The sequence below is a fragment of the Nycticebus coucang genome, chromosome 13, assembly GCF_027406575.1.
Source record: "Nycticebus coucang isolate mNycCou1 chromosome 13, mNycCou1.pri, whole genome shotgun sequence".
Taxonomy (NCBI): Eukaryota; Metazoa; Chordata; class Mammalia; order Primates; family Lorisidae; genus Nycticebus; species Nycticebus coucang.
In genome coordinates, this window is record NC_069792.1 from 4,788,450 (window position 1) to 4,808,984 (window position 20,535).

At 41.0% G+C, this 20,535-nt stretch overlaps 1 protein-coding gene across 4 annotated transcripts in view; it reads right to left on the minus strand.

Annotated features, from left to right (window-relative positions):
* Positions 1-608: 608 nt before the first annotated feature.
* Positions 609-20,535, minus strand: part of OPRK1 (opioid receptor kappa 1) — a 30,512-nt gene continuing 10,585 nt past the window's right edge. For all 4 annotated transcript variants that reach the window (XM_053558898.1, XM_053558896.1, XM_053558895.1 and 1 more), the window contains 2 exons: positions 8,971-9,323; positions 609-3,386 (listed from right to left, as the gene is read on the minus strand). In XM_053558898.1, coding sequence (XP_053414873.1) covers positions 2,854-3,386; positions 8,971-9,323 — 886 coding nt within the window. In that variant the 3' untranslated portion in view covers positions 609-2,853. The remainder of the gene's footprint in view (positions 3,387-8,970; positions 9,324-20,535) is intronic.

Consider the following 20,535-nt stretch of genomic DNA (forward strand, 5'->3'; position numbering starts at 1 on the left):
ATTGTCTATAAATAGTCTGATAATGGTTATACAAGCTTAGGAACTTTTATTTCTCAGATACATATATCTCAGAATGGAAGGATTTTCTTAAGATTATGTGAATATTTTATTTTTTTTAAACTATACTTTTTGGGGAGGACCAAGCCTGGCATTTTGATTTACACTCTCAGGGATGTTCCTAGATTTGCAAGTCATCCGAGACACTAAGAGTGTTTCCGTTCCCCTCCAGACATGAGTCACAAGTCTCCTCCTCACTGCTGCTCCAGCACAGCTGGTTCACTTCTCTACACTTTCTCTGCCCCCTCATGAGGTCCTGTCTCTTGTAAGTCATTACCAAGGTAGAAAGGTAGAATTCATGTGGAGATTCCATCTCAGGGTTAACCACATGCAGTTCTGGTCTCAAATTGGGGAACAGGAACATGAAAAGATGGGCAATACTGAGAGCTAGTGGGTCTTGGGCAAATGGATCCTCTGGAATGATGAGGGAATGGCAGTATGATCACTGCTCCATGGCAGGACACACACACACGCACACACACACAAACACGCATGTGCACACACAAACACACGTGTGCACACACAAAAACACACATGTGCACACACGCATGTGCACACACACTTTGACAAAGAAACACATCGTGTAAGTCGTGTCTTTCCTATCATCTGATTCACTTTCTTTATCATTCCTTTATGCAGTGCCCTGAAATGACATTTCCATCTTCTCTCCTTTTTCATTTTGGAGAAGCTGGTATTAATAAAAACTGAGAAGACTGGAAGGCACATCCCTTCTCGGGTGTTACTTCTCTCTCTAGTTGTGCTATAGACTTACATTTGAAGAGATGCAGAAAAAATGAGGCAAAAAGTTCAGACTCCAATAAGAGCAATTAGAGATGTGGGAGCACGTGAGGTGCTAATCTAAGGAGAGCACCCTCTGGCTTCATTCTACGATTGTAGCTCCACTGTATTTTATACTAAGAAGCTACCGAGAAAACTTCCTGGGTTTTGGTATTCTGTAAAGAGGTTTTTATATTTCCTGTTTCAGGAGGGTTTGTTTCTGGAAATACTCTCTATAAAGATATCTTTCCTAGATAATAACCAAGATTTTTAACTATGGAGTTGTACAAACCAACATGTAAGCCAATCCTAGCTGCATGTAGTTATAACAATACAAAGACATCTAAGAATTTCAATAAAATGGAAGAAATACTCATCAGAGCCCTTCATTTCCATTAGGAATAGTCCCTGCCCTGTAATTCATCCATGCTAGGTGCCATGGTAATCTGGAATAGAGACAAATATGGTAAGAATAAAACCACGAGTAAAACCTTCAGAACAAGTTTGTGTTTCCAAAAGGAGAGAGAAAATACACAGCGAGCGGAACTCACAGATGTGGTGGTGTCTGCAGCCGTACAGGGCTTTCCATTTGATTTTTCTATTAAATTCCAGAGGCTGCTGCCCTAATACGATATAGTCTTAGAAATGGATGTTATTTCTAAATTATCCTTTTTTCTTTCCAGGCAAATTACATAAAAAGCCATTACCTCTGAAATCATAAGTGTCAGTGGGAAAAATGAAGGAATTTATATGTCATCTAAAAATTTTCGTAAAATTATTCTAAATGTGTTGCTCCCAGCACTGTCCTCAGCAGGTATGTCCTTCACAGTGCAATGCGTATCCAGGAACCACCAGGGGCATAATGTCCTCATTCAGCATACATTTAGGAACAATTCTTTCTGCTGAAAGCCATAAAATAATATCTCGAGATCTACATAAGCAAAACAGCCTTTCCCTCACAAATACAGAGAATCTGGTAACAGCAATACAGTCTCAAAAATGCTGCAAATAAACCAGATTCTACCAAGGCTGCCACTCGGGAGTGAGTTAAAGGTTTTGCACTCATTAGCACATGCTTTACAAGCACTGTTAAAAGACTGGGTGGTGTCCAGGGAGTCTGAAAAGAGATCTTTGCCAGGACCAACTCAAGCAAAATGTCTTGGCATCAGATCTTAATAACTCAGAGGATATCGGTCAGCCTGCCCTCGGGAATCACCTGGCTAGAAGGCAAATCTGTTCCTTATTTGCACATAGCCCATTTTTTACAGATAAAACTATTAATATACACATATTTTTTTGCAGTGGTATTCAAACCACTTAATGTTTCTTGACATCAGAACATGCTTTATCATAAGATTACCATGAATAGGAAAGAATAGCATGCTAGGGGGAAAAAACTAGTTTTTAAGAAATTATGTTAAAAACCACCTTTTGCATGTTTAAATAGTTTCATAAATATTGAGATAATGTTCTTCTGAAGGTGAATATCAGATGCCTCGGGTGTGAGTCCAAGGGGCACTTGAGCTGCAGTTCCCGCCATGAAACAGGAGTCCACTCAGCATAGGGAGCTGCCCGGAGGCCTGGGAATGGTTCTCCTTCTTTTTGAGATTGCTTCTGTCACTGTTAAACATCTGGAGCTCTGGAAGAAATGTTTTTTTCTTTTTTTCTTAAACAGTTTTTGAAACCACATTGCATAGGCCACAGGAGATGGGTGCTGAGTCAATGTGGGTAACCAGAAGGCACAGCCTATTTCTTGTGGGGGATCAGCCTGGCCCCTGAGCACTGGAGAAGGGCACGTTTGCATTGTGGACCTTTAGTCCCCCACCCCCTGCAGCCTTCGAGTTTCCACGGACCTGGAAGCCCCTGCAGTCTGCATCTTAGGACTTCCGACCGTCAGATTTCAAAAAGTGTATTAGCCATTCTTCTTTTCATTCAGACTGCGGTGGTAATCTGGGTTACCCCCAGGTCGTTGCACTCTTCTCGTCCTGAAGAACTATAAGAAGACATCTCCACGACTAGTCATACTGGCTTGTTCCTCCCGTCCCCGTCCCTGGCGTAGGCCGGGTCCTGCAGGGTGTTCCTGACCCTGCTGGTGCTCGGCCGGTCCATGCGCACCTTCACCGGGAAGCAGAAGTCCCTGAAACAGCGCTTGAAGTTCTCGTCCAGGAAGGCATAGAGGATGGGGTTCAGGCTGCTGTTGGTGTAGCCCAGCGCGATGCAGAAATAGTAGCTGGACAGCGCGGCCGAGCTGTGGGACGTGCTGCCCAGCGCCTCCACCAGGATGAAGATGTGGATGGGCGTCCAGCACACGACGAACACGGCCACCACCACCAGCACCAGCCTGGTGATGCGCCGCAGGTTGCGGTCTTTCTCCCGGGAGCCCGAAAGCAGCCGCACGCTCTGGAGGCGCAGGATCATCAGGGTGTAGCAGACCACGATGATGAGCACCGGGATCACGAAGGCGAAGACGAAGACGCAGATCTTCAGGAACAGGTCCCACCAGGAGTAGTCGTCATCCGGGAACTGCAGGGAGCACTCGGTGACGTCCGTGTCTGCGGGAGGAAACAACACCTGTCATTGCGACGGCCAGGGGCGACGAGGGTCTTAAATGCGAATTTTAAGAGCTCAGGTTGCAACGGCCCCGTTGCAGTGAGATGCTGTGACCTGAAGTAGATCACCAGTTTAGGAATGAATGCCATCACGTAGATCACCAAATTAGGAATGAATGCCATCACATAGATCACCAAATTAGGAATGAATGCCATCACATAGATCACCAAATTAGGAATGAATGCCATCACATAGATCACCAAATTAGGAATGAATGCCATCACATAGATCACCAAATTAGGAATGAATGCCATCACATAGATCACCAAATTAGAAATAAATGCCATCACATAGATCACCAAATTAGGAATGAATGCCATTACACAGATCACCAAATTAGGAATGAATGCCATCACGTGACTATCCCTTCTTTGCGCACAGAGCAAGGTCGCTAGGAAGTCACCACTTACTGGTGTGGAAGCTGGTTTGTCACTGATGGTTTCAGAGATTACCTTGTTCTTTTATAGCACAGGTACGCATTTGTATTTCCTAAATTTATTGACAGACATACGGCTCTGGCAGGTAAGGCTAGCAATGTTTATTTGTAGTAAATGGCTAAATACTTTGAATCTAGTCATTGAATTTAACAAAAGCCAACTTCCCTAAAAAACATGAAATGGTTTACAAGAAACCAGTATTTGGGTCTATGAAATTGGTATGAAATTTGTCTACATCGGACCCAGGTATTGTGCTATGTGATGGACCCAGTGGTGCTCACTGTAATTAAGGGCATTACTGAGACATGAGTAAAACTTTTGAAGGAGGAGGCAGAAAAGGATAAGGAGAAGAGTAGGAAATGGAGGAAAAAAAGTCGGAGGAGGAAGAAGAGAGAGAATTCTGAGTAAATCAGGAACTTTGTCATTTCTACCAACATTACTATCCTGTTTCCCCGAAAATAAGACATCCTCCGAAAATAAGACCTACTTACAGGAAAGATAAGACATCCCCTGAAAATAAGACCTAGCACATCTTTGGGAGCACACCTTAAAATAAGACACTGTCTTATTTCCGGGGAAACAGGGTATGTACCTCAGATAAAACAAATACCTTTATATGATGATTTTGAAAACTTTATCTGGAATGCTTCTCTTTGTGAGGTAGTATTCCCTTGAGGTGACCTTAATGCTAGAAAGAGCAGGGACCTTGTGGCTCAGTCGGTAGGGCGCCGGCCCCATATACCAAGGGTGGCAGGTTCAAACCCAGCCCCGGCCAAACTGCAACCAAAAAATAGCCGGGTGTTGTGGCGGGCGCCTGTAGTCCCAGCTGCTCGGGAGGCTGAGGCAAGAGAATCTCTTAAGCCCAGGAGTTGGAGGTTGCTGTGAGCTGTGTGAGGCCACGGCACTCTACCGAGGGCCATAAAGTGAGACTCTGTCTCTACAAAAAAAAAAAAAGAAAGAGCAGGGACCCAAGACACTTTCAACTACTTTCATGGGGACTTGGGAGCTCCCCTTTCCCCAAGCACCAGCCAGCTCCCACTCTATCCTGCCTCTGTGCAGTCACCAGGCACAGAACAGGCCTCTCTTTGCCCTGATCTTTCCTCATGGGTAAAGGAGTCATGAGCAAGTCTACAAGTGTGATTTTTGTGATAAAAATATTTTCTTCTGATGTTCGAAAAATCTGCTTCAAAAATAGCCCAAGAATATTTTCAAATACTGAAACAACTATATTAATAATGTTTTCCAATACATTTCAATTGATTTTAATCAAATATCCCTTAGTAAACAGAATTCTATGGTAAAACAGAACTCATCTTGTTAAAATTTTAATTACGCATACTTTAAAGTATAAAGGATATAAAAATTTTGGACAATTAATAAAGATGACTGTGTTACAGACCTTCCTATCATCAATTAAATACCAGATCAAATCTTTGACGTAAATGAAAACTTCCTAAGTAACTTATAATTTGTTAATCTCTAAAAAGTCATTGCCCAAAGTGGTATTACAATGAAGTCTATTAGATACTAACAAGGGTCCATTTTAATTTTGGTTTCAGTGTTCACGGGAAATGACTTTAAAATCATTTTTTTTTAAATCATGGCTATTATCATAGAAAATATTTATTAAGCAATTTTTGGTGGGGGGTGCATTACAAAAATCTGGGTTTAATATTTGATTCTGGCGCTTGATTTATTAGTTGAGTCTGGTAGAACACAGCTTCCCTGAAGGTAGGGAGCACATTTGGGGGGTTTTCTGCCTAACTGTCATGTTTCAGCACTATCTCTTTCTGTGATTGCCCTCAGCTTACATGTCACTGTAGAGACATGTAGGTACCCTCTCTACACATTATACTCACCCCATGACTTCCAGGACAGAACACCTCTGATCTATAACTATGTGTCAACCGCCTGACATGTTTCTCTCTATCCAGACTATGACTACCCCTGCCCTAGGCCACATTTAATCCCTGGAATTTAGACTAACGCCTGGAACATACGGGGTCTAAAGAGAATAAATTGTGAAATAAATAAACAAACAAATACCCCAGGGACACCAAATCCTTGAAAATGTGTACCACTTATAATAGTTACAATGGAAGAGTCTCTTGCTGAGCTAAGCAAAGGCAGCACAGGGCTGATGTTTTATTTGAACATATATGTTTAACTCTGGGCACCAGCTGCCTCTTGAACAAATTGTCTTGCATATGGTAGGAGCTCAATAAACATTTGATAAATGGGTGAAATAACCAACAACAGCTCTTTTACAGGACACTATGCTGGCTAGACACCAGGCCCTGCTTTACCAGCTTTCCTGGCACCAACTTCTCAGATCTGGGAAACACTCAACATCCAACGGCAGAGTTGGAAATATCCTCCAGAAAAGTAATGAATTTACACCATTTCAGAGGAAGGAGAGTGCTGAGACAATCAGCAAGAAATCCCAGGTCAAGCATCCATTTTTAGTACATGTTTCATTTCAGGAAAAAGGGGAGGCATTTTCAGGTTGAATTATCTATACAATTGTCTCAGTTCAAAAACTGGTCTTTTTTTTCCTTTTATGTTAACATCCGAGGGCCAGGGCTCCTGCTAATACACATTGCAATTTCTCACGACTGTCATAATTACAGAGTTAGTTCTTATAGCCAAACTAAAGCTTTTCTTGTGTGTACTCATTTTGTTAAGAATAAGTCTGTTTCCGTAGCTTTTACAATAATTCTTAGATACTGTAATAATAGTAACAAGAAGACTATGAATTCTTCAAAACAAATAATGCACGCACATACTGCTGTATATAAATACTGGATTCAACATTTTATGTCCATAAAGGGAACATTTTGCTGTGTACGAGAGCCCTCCATATTGAATGATAGCACATGGATGACAGTAAACAGAAGCGACAAGGCATGGCCTGCTAAAAATCACTGAACTCGTTTACTGAGCTCTGACTAGATGCTGGCCCTGCCTCCCCAGCTTCTCACACATCCTTAGATCTGGAAAACTCCCCAGGAGGGGTAGGGAACCTGCGGCCTTCTGATTTCAAGATTGTTCTTTTTTAAGCACCAAAGGATGCAAGAAAAGCTTCATCTTTTTCTGCTGCAGCCCTTTTAATCAAAGAATTTGTTCCGTAAATCTGTATTCAGTCAAGACCACACTTAAGGACCTAAAAAGCCACAGGTTCCCCACCCAATGTCTCCAAAGTGATACTTCCCGTAGGTGTTTGAAATCAGTACCCTATCTTAGGTAACTTGCTTGCAGATCTGTGTCCCTAACCAAAAAAGAAATACTGTAGACGTGGAGGAATTCGCTAAGACAGAGCTTGCCCAGGCAGGTGTGATGGGATGCAGCAGATGCCACATCTCTTCCCGTGGGTGTTGTCCACACAGGAGACTGAGCCACCACTGCCATTCAACTCTGATTCAGGGAGCAGAGAATATGTGAAATACTCCTCTGGGTCATCCAAGATTCTTCACATGCAGTGTGGGGCAAACTCCAAAATGAATGCACTGAAGGATAGAAAATCTGCTTTAGCAAAGAAAAATCAAGGGAGGTATGGAGTCCTTCTAGAAGACTATTTTAATTTTTTCTCTTTTTTTGCTGCATAACTTAACATGCTGGCACTTAGCGGATCTTTTCTTCCTTTGCATCTTCACACATCCATCTTTCCTAGAAAAGCCGTATCTATCTTCATTCCCCCATTCAAAAGTCTACTTCAAATCTCTTTCTTCTCTGATGTCATTCTTTCTGACAATGTTTAGAAGGAATGTCGTGGTTAAGTCTACAAGTGTAACATATAAAAATCAGTTCTTTATTTACCCTGGGAACAATCATCTATCTTCTTATATTACTTAGGCCATTTTTCTCCCCCTCCTGGTGTAGACTCAGCCTCTTTTCTTGAATTCAAGTTGCTATGCACAAACACACAGAAGAGTTTTTTGCACTTGATTTCTATTTGTTGGAGGCATGAAGAAATCCTGCAGGCGATTAATCATAATTTGAAATGCTTATCCGATAGAGAAAGTTGGGCATATAATTGACCAAATGTTTCAGTCTGACACCTGCTGTAGCCACACTAGAAATTTATTTTATAGTTTCAGAGGAAAAAGATCATGCTTCATTAACAAACATAGGTACATTACACATTTGTCCAAACCCATAAAGTACACAACCCCAAAGGTGAGCCCTCATGTAAATGATGGACACTTTGTGAGCATGATGTGTCACTGTGGGTTCACTCACTGTCACAAATGGACCACTCTGTGGGAGGTGAGAGTGAGGGAGGCTGGGGGTGTGTGGGGGCAGGGGATAAATGGGAACTCTGTGCTTTCTGCTCAATTTTGCTATGAACGTAAAACTGTAAACTAAACCTGAATTAAGTCTAAAAGCAAACAAACAAAACCCATGTACCACATGTCAGCTAAGCTATGATTTTAGTGCCTGCCCTTTCACTGTCACCTGGAAAGTCCTTCTTATACATAGTCAATTATCCGTACTCACAGGTATCACCAACCTCCCTAAGAAAGTGTTTGCAGAGGGTAAATGCTAGTATGCTAGCAAAAAGGTAAATGCTGGCAAAATCTAATGGTTCTGCTCTTCTGTGACTGCTGCCTACCTGGGTTCCTGATTTTGAATGGCCTACAGCCAAAGAAAGCTGTTATGACAGTGAAATGGAGATTATCCTTTAAGGAGAAATGAGAAAAAGGCCAGCATGGCTCTGCTGATTCCGGTCCCTCGTTAGGGAGAAAGACAAGGGGTGAGAAGGTGTGTCCTGGAATTGCCAAGTTGTATTTTAAAAATCCACACACTCATGGCTTCTTACTCATGCATATCCCTCTAGATTCCGATAAGCACTTCCAGAGCAAGAGACAGGTCAGGTACCTAGGTACTTGTGTTCTGATAAAGCCATGACCCCATTCTGTGTTTAGAGCTGGAAAGGAATGCAGAATTATTTTATTTCTCATCTTCCTTAGATGTAGGCACTGTATTTCCAATTGCTTTTGGCTTCTCCATTGGATACCTATCCTGATCACCCCACATTAAAAGCACCATTAGCAGTCATGTTTTCGTAAATGAAAAGGATGGCTCTTACCCTCCCTGACTTTGGTGCCTCCGAGGACTATTGCGGATATGCCCACAGATGAGGACAGGAGCCAAATACAGATGTTGATGATCTTTGCCTTCAAGGGCGTGCGGAAGTCCAAAGCTTTCACTGGGTGGCACACAGCAATGTAGCGGTCCACACTCATCATGGTCAGGGTGAAGATGCTGGTGAACATGTTGTAGTAGTCGATGGAAATGACGATCTTGCATAGCACATCCCCAAAAGGCCAGGAATTCATCAGATACAGGGTGCTCTGGAAGGGCATGGTGGTAGTAACTAAAGCATCCGCCAAAGCCAGGTTAAAGATATAAATGTTGGTTGCTGTCTTCATCTTTGTGTATCTAAAAGACAAGAAACAGCATTTCTCTCCATTTTCAAGTCAAATCCACAAAGTGAATATGTTCTGACAGCCTTTTGGATTATTGATTTTGCTTTCTCCTTCACTTATTTTTCTTGCATTCATTGAGTATTTAATGTACAAAAGGACTGTTTTACACATCAGGGTGATAGGAAAAAGTGGACAGTGCTTTGTTCAAAAATATTTAAATAAAAACACAAAGAAGATAGTGGACATAGATAAACAGAAGAATATACCTATAGATCTCTTAAGCAGTATTTCATATAATACAGGCCTTTATTTTGTGGCTCACAATTCATTTAGTTTGACTTAGAGTTGCGTGGATTTAAATATTTTTTAATTTTTTTCTTTCACTTGTATAAAACAAAAATAAACATATTTACCTCAGTTATTTTGAGAAATCAATCGTTGTAATTATAATGTGTTCTGAAAGTACAAAATGGTTTCCAATGTTGAAATATGTCCAATTGTATTGCCTAAAACAGAGTTAGGCTTCCTGGGTTTTGTTTGCCAGTGCACCTTTAATTTGTCATTTTAAATAGTTTACATAAACAAAGCAAGTGAGTTCTCTTATACATGCCATAGCACTAAACAGAGTCCAGTATAGTAGGAGAAAAAGAATTCTGTCTTGCTTTAATCTTCAGAGATTTTTTTTTTTTTTTTTGCAGTTTTTTTGGCTGGGCCTGGGTTTGAACCCACCACCTCCAGCATATGGGGCCTGCGCCCTACCCCGTTGAGCCACAGGTGCCACCCAATCTTCAGAGATTTTAAAACACATAATTTGTCTCATCTTCCAATGGTAGGAACAGTAATTTTCAAGAAAGAACAGAAAGATTGCCTTTAAGCCTGAATTAATCTTTAATAATAATGTGAATGCTTCCTCAAAACTCTATAGAGCATTAAATGTCCCAATCTCTACCATCAGGTTTTCAGAGGCCATTAGCTAAAGTACATTGGGAAATCCAGCTGTTAATTACTTCCTTCAAAACTCAGGTTTGTAGACATCTTCACAATTAATTCATGTGTGCCCCATGCAGCACATAAATTTCCACGTGAGAAATATCTCTTCACATTCAGCAACAGAGCAACCCTGGCTCCTATTTGCAGCATTGTGGTCTAGCGGGAAGTCAGATGGTCCAGAGTCTGAACAGGACATATGATTTATCTGAGTTTCAATTCCTGCTAAATTAGAATAATAAAGCCATCAATCCAAGTGTCCATTAACTCACAAAAGGATAAATAAACTATGGCATAGGTATGCCCCAGAATACTATTAAGTATAAAGTCATAAAGAAATATGGACACTTTATATCTTTTGTATTTACCTGGACAGATTCAGAGAACATCTTCCTAAGTAAAGTATCTACAACTTGGACTTTACCTAGCAGGTGCAAACAATGCAACTTAGTCATATGTACCCTTATATTAATCTGAAAATTTTTAAAAAAGGAAAAATGCCACCTAAGTAGCAAGACATGAGATAAGAGCATAGATAGCCTGCCTCATACAATCACACCTCCCCCTCCGTGCCCACGGCCATTCCTCCCCTCCTCTTCCTGCGAGGAGGTGGCTGTGATCGCGGTTTCAGTGGGAAGGCACTGCAAAGACCAGTACTAGGGCGACATCTGTTTGTTTCCATTCTGATGTTCTGTGATAACTAAAGAGCGATTTAATCTGGAGAGTGATGTGTTTGTTAAATGAACTGTAAGTTTAAAAAAGTGATTAAATACATCTGAGCAAGTGCTCATAGCATAGGCTTTATAAAAACACAGATAACCAAGCAAGTACAGTGACAGAGGGAGAGCCAAACACTTCTACTGAGAAAGACCGAAATGCTATCTATTTAAGTATTTTCTTTGAAATATGGCTGTATGTTTGACAAAAAATGGACCTTACAAACCTATCATCTAGTCTTCCGAGTCCCCCTCCAAACCCTGATGATACAAAAGATCCAGCAGGCAGTATCTTTGATGCCTCCTACTTCTGTAGGTTGTCACCCCAGTATTTCCCTCTTTCTTTATGAAGCTGGACCTCTGTTTTATGAAGTTAGACAAACCTGAGATCAAGATTTTATTTTTCTCTCCAACTATACTATAGGAAGGTCACTAACTATCCTGAGCCTTCGTGTCTCCCGCTGTAAAGCGGAAAATATATTTATCTCATAGAATTCCAGAGAATGTTAATGAAAATAATTTAATGAAATGCTCCTGACATAGAGAGATGTATGTCTAATTTCATGTTCCTCGATTCTTCCTTCCCCTCTTCTGTGGATAGAAGCCACCAGTTACCAAAGGAACCAGGCTGGGTGGTAGTTTCTAGGTAACACCCATGGTCATAGTCACCCAATTCAGATTGAATATGAAAGATGCTCACAAAAATAAGTCTGGTACTGTATGTGCTAGAAGAACATGAATTGAAGATACATAAATTACCATAAAATACAACAGGCATTGTTAAGTAATCACACAATCTAGAGTGATAGCATGCTTTTAGCTTTTCAAAGTATTTATAGCCAACTAATATATGAAGTTGCACAAGGCTTGAACTCACAATCAAATCCTGTCATCAGATCTCAGAATAATGAGGGATAAGCATGGGCAGGAATCATAACCACTTATTCCAAGTGCTTCCAGAGTCAGGGACTCGGCTCTACCTTCCACAAGCTTGGTCTCATTGGGCCCTTGTGGTAACTCCATCTGGTAGGCATTAGTATTCATATCCTATAGATGAGGCAGCTAAAAATCATGGGATTTACTTAAAAATTCTCAAAGTGCGATGGAGACTGTGAGTGTTTCCCTGGGAATCTATGTTAGAGAAATTGTATTCTGCTTCAGAATTCAGCCTTTAACTATCGCTGTGATAATGGGCGAGTTTGCCTACCTACTCTGAGTTTAACGACCTACTACAGTAGAAGCACTTTCAACAATTTGATAGGCAACTTCTCACACTGATGTGACTGAACAGCACCCAACCGATGATCCTTTTTGTGGGAAAGATAAGCGTTTCCAGGTGCACAACTTCAACACAGATCCAGAAGTGTTTATGTTCTTACAAATACTATCGATCAGAACATTGTGGAAAGAGCAGCTGCTAAACGAAAACTGGAAAAGTTGATCATCCATAAAAGCTGCACTGGGACCCACAATTGGTGCCCACTGGACCTCTGGAAGACCTGCACCATGACCCACGACCGTGCCTGCCCGGACTTCAGTACCAGCGGCACCGCAACCCACCATCAGAGCCCACCCAGACCCTGGTAAGAGCTGCACCGTCACCCGCGACTCATGCCCTCCAGGCCTCCACAAGCCCTGACCAGGAACTCCAGGAGCTGCGCAACCCTGTATCCTCCCTCCTGAAAACTCCCTGCCTCCACACGGCCCACTCATCTGGCCAGGGACTCTGGTAGCCATGTGCCCTCTGGAACCCTTCCTGCTTCTGTGTGGAGCCCTTCTCCTGGCCAGAGACTGCTGGAGTCTTGGGCTCTCTGTGCCGAAGTCACTGGGGGCCAGGCACTCCCAAAGCTGTGTGCACGACCCCCCACCCTGTTGCTGGATGCAGGTGTGTCACACTCCAGAGCTGCTCCCACAACCAGAACTCCCTGGCTGGGGCAGCCCCAGAGGAGCTACACAGGGTTACTCCCTACAAAAATCCAGCAACAATAGACTGATCTCACTGAGGGATAATCTTGAAGAGACACCTCCCCAACTCTGAGGACGGCCAGAGGCAACGGTGAAAAACAATCATGAGGCAAAATTCAATGAAAATACTCTGGCAATATCAATCAGAGTAGATTAACTCCCCTAAGGAACAGTGGGGCTAACACAGCACAAGATCACATGAACAAACAAATAGCTGAGATGTCAGAAATCGAATTCAGAATCTGGATAGCAAATAAGATTGAATTAGAATTCCGAGCAGTACCCCAAAAGTGTCTCAAAAATTCAACAAATCCAAAGACCAAATGACCAAAGATTTTGACAAGAAGTTGCAGCCCTCAAAGATCTGAGAAACACAGTAGAATCCCTCAGTAACAGAATGGAACAAGCAGAAGAATGGATTTCTGACATTGAAGACAAAGCTTTCGAACGCTCCCAAACTCTCAAAGAGGAAGAGAAACGGAGGGCAAAAACAGATCACTCTCTCAGAGAGCTCTGGGATAATTCAAAGAAAACTAATATTCGTCTTATAGGGATCCCCAAAAGCAATGAAGTGGCTTCAAAAGGCACAGAGACTCTTCTCCATGAGATTATGAAGGAGAACTTTCCAGACATGCCAAGAGATTCTGAAATTCAGATAGCAGACAGTTTCAGAAGTCCAGCACGACTCAATCCAAGTAAGACATCCCCTGGACACATCATAATCAATTTCACTAAAGTTAATATGAAGGAGAAAAAAGTAGCCAGACGAAAGATAACCATTACCTACAAGGGGAAGAATATTAGAATAACTGCAGATCTCTCTGCTGAAAGCTTTCAAGCTAGAAGAGGATGGTCATTGACTTTTAACCCCCTAAACAAAATAACTTTCAACCCAGGATCCTGTACCCAGCTAAACTGAGATTCATTTATGATGGAGAAATTAAATACTTTAATGACATTCACTTTAATGAAATGTCAATACTTTAATGACATGTTGAGGAAATTTGCCATAACTAAACCAGCTCTCCAGTATATTCTCAGACCTATCCTCCATAAAGACCAGCATAATCCTCCACCTCAAAAGTAAACCCACCCAGAAAATTTTGATCAAATTCCAACTTCCACAGTCACAAAAGTATTAAAAATGTCCACCAGTCTCCGAAAGGCTTATCAATATTCTCAATTAATGTGAATGGTTTAAATTGTCCTCTAAAGAGGCACAGGTTGGCTGAGTGGATACAAAAACTCAAGCTAGATATCTGCTGCATACAAGAATCTCACCTTACATTAAAAGACAAATATAGACTCAAGGTGAAGGGATGGTCATCTATACACCAGGTAAATGGAAAGCAGAAAAAAGCAGGTGTTGCAATCCTATTTGCAGATGCAATAGGCTTTAAACCAACCAAAATAAGGAAGGATAATGATGGACACTTCATATTTGTAAAAGGTAATATTCAATATGATGAGATTTTAATTATTAATATTTATGCATCCAACCAGAACACACCTCAATTTATAAGAGAAACTCTAACAGACATGAGCAACTTGATTTCCTCCAGTTCCATAGTAGTTGGAGATATTAACACTCCTTTAGCAGTGCTGGATAGATCCTCCAAGAAAGGATTTTAGATTTCTTTTAAGCAAAGAAATTTTAGATTTAAACTTAATCATTCAATATCTGGACTTAACAGACATCTACAGAACATTTCATCCCAGCAAAATGAACACACATTCTTCTCATCAGCCAACAGAACATACTCCAAAATCAACCACATCCTAGGCCACAAATCTAACCTCAGAAAATTTTAAAGAACAGAAATTATTCCTTGCACCTTCTCAGACCATCATGGAATAAAAGTTGAACTCAATAACAACAGGATTCTGCATACCGATACAAAAACATGGAAGCTAAATAACCTTATGCTGAAGGATAGATGGGTTATAGATGAGATTAAGAAGGAAATCACCAAATTTTTGGAACAAAACAACAATGAAGACATGAACTATCAGAACCTCTGGGATACTGCAAAGGCAATCCTAAGAGGGAAATTTATAGCACTGCAAGCCTTCCTCAAGAAAACGCAAAGAGAAGAAGTTAATAACTTAATGGGACATCTCAAGCAACTGGAGAAGGAAGAACATTCCAACCCCAAATCCAGCAGAAGAAAAGAAATAACCAAAACCAGAGCAGAATGAAATGAAATTGAAAACAAAAGAATTATACAACAGATCAATAATTCCAAAAGTTGGTTTTTTGAAAAGATCAATAAAATAGATAAACCTTTGGTCAAACTAACCAGGAAAAAAGGAGTAAAATCTCTAATTTCATCAATCAGAAATGGTAAAGATGAAATAACAACAGACCCCTCAGAAATTCAAAAAATCCTTAATGAATATTACAAGAAACTTTACTCTCAGAATTATGAAAATCTGAAAGAAATAGACCAATACTTGGAAGTATGCCACCTACCAAGTATTAGCCAGAACGAAGTGGAAATGTTGAACAGGCCTATATCAAGTTCTGAAATAGCATCAACTATACAAAATCTCCCTAAAAAGAAAAGCCCAGAAGCAGATAGCTTTATGTCAGAATTCTACCAAACCTTTAAAGAAGAACTATTACCTATATTACTAAACTCTTCCAAAATATAGAAAAAGAAGGAATACTACCCAACACATTCTATGAAGCAAACATCATCTTGATCCCTAAACCAGGGAAAGACCCAACAAGAAAAGAAAATTATAGACCAATATCACTAAGGAATACTCATGCAAAAATACTCAATAAGATCCTAACAAACAGAATCCAACAACACATTAAAAAAATTATACATCATGACCAAGTGGGATTTATCCCAGGGTCTCAAGGCTGGTTCCATATACATAAATCTATAAATGTAATTCAGCACATAAACAAACTAAAAAATAAAGATCATATGATTCTATCAATTGATGCAGAAAAAGCTTTTGACAATAACCAGCATCCCTTCATGATCAGAACACTTAAGAAAATTGGTATAGAAGGGACATTTCTTAAACTAATAGAGGCCATCTACACCTAACCCACAGCCATATATCTTATTGAATGGAGTTAAATTGAAATCATTTCCACTTAGATCAGGAACCAGGCAAGGTTTCCCATTGTCTCCATTGCTCTTTAACATTGTAATGGAAGTTTTAGCCATTGCAATTAGGGAAGAAAAGGCGATCAAGGGTATCCACATAGGGTCAGAAGAGATCAAACTTTCACTCTTCGCAGATGACATGATCATATATCTAGAAAACACTAGGGATTCCACTACAAAACTTTTAGAAGTGATCAAGGAATACAGCAATGTCTCAGGCTACAAAATCAACACCCATAAATCTGTAGCCTTTATATATACCAACAATAGCCCAGCCGAAAAAACAAAGACTCTATTCCTTTCACAGTCATGCCAAAGAAGATGAAATATTTGGGAGTTTATCTAGCAAAGGACGTGAGAAATCTCTATAAAGAGAACTATGACACTTTAAGAAAAGAAATAGCTGAAGATGTTAACAAATGGAAAAACATACCATGCTCACGTCTGGGAAGAATCAACATTGTTAAAATGTCTATGCTCCCCAAAGCAATATATAATTTTAATGCAATTCCTATTAAAGCTCCATTGTCATATTTTAAAGATCTTGAAAAAAATAATACTTCATTTTATATGGAATCAGAAAAAACCTCGAATAGCCAAAACATTACTCAGAAATAAAAACAAAGCAGGAGGAATCAGGCTACCAGACCTGAGACTGTACTGTGAATCAATAGTGATCAAAACAGCATGGTACTGGCACAAAAATAGAGAAGTAGATGTCTGGAACAGAATAGAGAACCAAGAGATGAATCCAGCTATTTATCATTATTTGATCTTTGACAAGCCAATTAAAAACCATTCAGAGGGGAAAAGATTTCCTATTTAACAAATGGTGCTGGGTGAACTGGCTGGCGATCTGTAAAAGACTGAAACCGGACCCACACCTTTCACCATTAACTAAGATAGACTCTCTCTCGATAAAACATTTAAACTTAAGACATGAAACTATACAAGTATTTGAAGAAATTGCAGGGAAAACTCTTGAAGGAATCGGCCTGGGTGAATATTTTATGAGGAGGAGGACTCCCCAGGCAATTGAAGCAGTATCAAAAATACATTACTGGGACCTGATCAAACTAAAAAGCTTCTGCACAGCCAAAAACATAGTAAGTAAAGCAAGCAGACAGCCCTCAGAATGGGAGACAATATTTGCAGGTTATACCTCAGATAAAGGTTTAATAACCAGAATCCACAGAGAACTCAAACGTATTAGCAAGAAAAGAACAAGTGATCCCAACGCAGGCTGGGCAAAGGACTTGAAGAGAAACTTCTTCAAAGAAGACAGACACACAATCTACAAACACATGAAAAAAAGCTCATCATCCTTAATCATCAGAGAAATGCAAATCAAAACTACTTTGAGATATCACCTAACCCCAATAAGAGTAGCCCACATAACAAAATCCAAAAGCCAGAGATGTTGGCATGGATGTGGAGAAAAGGGCACACTTCTACACTGCTGGTGGGAATGCACACGAATACGTTCCTTTTGGAAGGATGTTTGGAGAATATTTAGAGATCTAAAAATAGACCTGCCATTCGATCCTATAATTCCTTTACTAGGTATATACCCAGAAGACCAAAAATCACAATATAACAAAGACATCTATACCAGAATGTTTATTGCAGCTCAATTCATAATTGGTAAGTCATGGAAGAAGCCCAAGTGCCCATCGACCCACAAATGGACTAGCAAACTGTGGTACATGTACACCATGGAATATTATGCAGCCTTAAAGAAAGATGGAGACTTTACCTCTTTCATGTTTACATGGATGGAGCTGGAACATATTCTTTTTAGCAAAGTATCTCAAGAATGGAAGAAAAAGTGTCCAATGTACTCAGCCCTACTATGAAGCTAATTTATAGCTTTCATCTGAAGGCTATAACACAACTATAGCACAAGAATATGGGGAAAGGGTCAAGGGAGGGGAAAGGAGGGGAGGTTAGGGTGGAGGGAGGGTAATGGCTGGGGTCACACTTACGGTGCATCTTAGAATGGGTACAGGCGAAACCTACTAAATGCAGAATACAAATGTCTACAAACAATAACTAAGAAAATGCCATGAAGGCTACACTGAATAGTTTGATGAGAATATTTCAGATTGTATATGAAACCAGCACATTGTACCCCTTGATTGCACTAATGTACACAGCTATGATCTAACAATAAAAAATAAATAAATAAATAAATTCTCAAAGTGCTATAGTTATAAAAGGCACAGCAGAAGCTCAAACCCAGGGGTTGATTTCAATTCCTGCATTCTTACACCTCCCAGCTCTTTATAATTCACAAAGTCCAGAATTTTGAGTTCCATGTATTTTATTGGCTTCTCACAATTACTACCCTTGTAGTTGACCCAGGAGATTTATGTCCATGCTCTCATACACCTGCACAAAGTTGGGCTCTGCTAAGTTAAGTGATTTGTCTAGAGTTGGCAGAGGCAAGACCCAAGTGAAAGGATGTGAGCGAGGCAGGGCCCTCTCCTCTCTCTTCTGGGTTCTGGAAGACACGTGCTCCTGAACAGACATCATGGGGAGGGGAGAGCCCATTAAAAGTAAGGGCTAAACCGAGTTCAGGGAGTATTTACTGGTAGTCTTTCAGGTTCAATGCTACACTGGATTCTGCAGACTCGTGAACATAAAGCAAGACCCTCTCTCAGAGGCTGAGCACTAGGGTACTGCCTGTACTGAACTACAACAAAACATTTGTCAATCCTTTCATTCTTTGTAGGTCCACTGGCAAAAAAATAAGCAAGCTTTCTTATTATGACCGGAGATGAAATTATTTTCCATTTCACACACATTGCCTTACAAAAATTCATGAGCATTTCACACAAAATGGCACCATCTGGGTGGGGAGTTTGGCTTGTGTGGAGAAGCTGGAGGTGGGCTGGCAGCGAGCCGCTGCACTTCTGAGCGTGCACACCACGGGAGCATATGGCACGAAAAGAGCAAAGTCTGTGAGCTGTCCTTGCTAAACTTAACGACGTTACCCAGCCCGGCACCCGTAGAACTGGATGCTAGGGAAGGTAGGGACACAGGGGTCAGCCAGGGAACCTGGGGTGAGCCCCGGCCCATCCTCATGGAATTCTCTTTACAGAGAACTGGGGGGTAGCTTCTAACGTGGCAGCCCTGGATGCTGTCTGATGCTGAGAGAAACATAGACATCTGCTGAGAAGTCAGGAACAAATGTCACCAGAGGCAGGGTTTCTGGGAGATGGTGACACTCTCCAGGTTAGAAACGAGGGGCCCGCAGGAGAATCTCTGACCTCCAGACACAGCAATCTCAGGACTTCCTGCCCCTTCCAGGCATCTGCTGTGCTCTGACAATGGACAGGTAGAGGAGACAGTTATTGGATTATTAGCACTCTTGCTACTGAGGACCATGACCTAAGTTTGTTTTTTGTTTTATGAATTGCAATGTTTCTTTAACAGGAACTCCTTTTCACTTTGGTGTCCACGGTATAGTAAACCTCGAATTCTGATGACTGATTACCATATACTTTTAAACACCAACCCACCTTCAGCTCTGTTGATTTCAGTTATTTTGGCTGTTCCCCTCCATTGTGTCCCACCTGACGCACACAGCCCCCTCTTCCCTCTCCCCTCTTTGGACGTGCACACTTCCTCCCCTGTCTTCGTTCCTTCTTTTCAACACGTTTTTAAGTGCCTACCATATAGGCAGCAATATACCGCATTTTGAGGATGACTGAAAAATTCAATAAACAGACTGTGACCTCAAGGATCTCTTAATCTAATTGAGTCCAAATTATAATGTGAACCACAGAAGTACACAGAGGGGCACAATCGGTCTGCAGCACAGAAATGAGGGCTGAAGAAAGTATTTAACAGGGCCTTGAGCTCTGAGGCGGATTAGGACAGAGAACAGCTTGATGGCTGTTGTCTCATTCCAGGGTCAGTGAGGACACAGATCTGGTTCAGGGCGTCTGGGAGGGGGGACTGGCTGGGTGGGAGACAGTGGTGTCGGCCATAGGGGACTCTGAACACCAGATGTAAAAAAATCATTTTAAGCACTTATTGATTGCTTACTATGTGACAGACACTATTTGAGGAACTTAATATTATGTGATAAAGTTGTCATGATGATTAAATGAGACATGCATAACATCACTTAGCACCGGACCTGGTACTAGGTAATTACTCAAGGCATGCCAGCCTCAGCACGCCACATCAGGGCTGTTGCTGTTGTGATTGTCACTATCAATGGCCTATCACAGTCCAATTAGCCAAATTACAATCTTGTAAGGTACTATTGCCCCACATTTTTTTTGAAGAGGAAAAGTCTGAGAGAATGTCTTCAAAATAATCTCAGTATTTCTCAGGGGTTTCCAGAATCTAATAAGTAATGGAGCTCAGGGCTGCCTTATTCCAACGTTTCTTAAGGAGTTAGGTATTTTATCAGAGA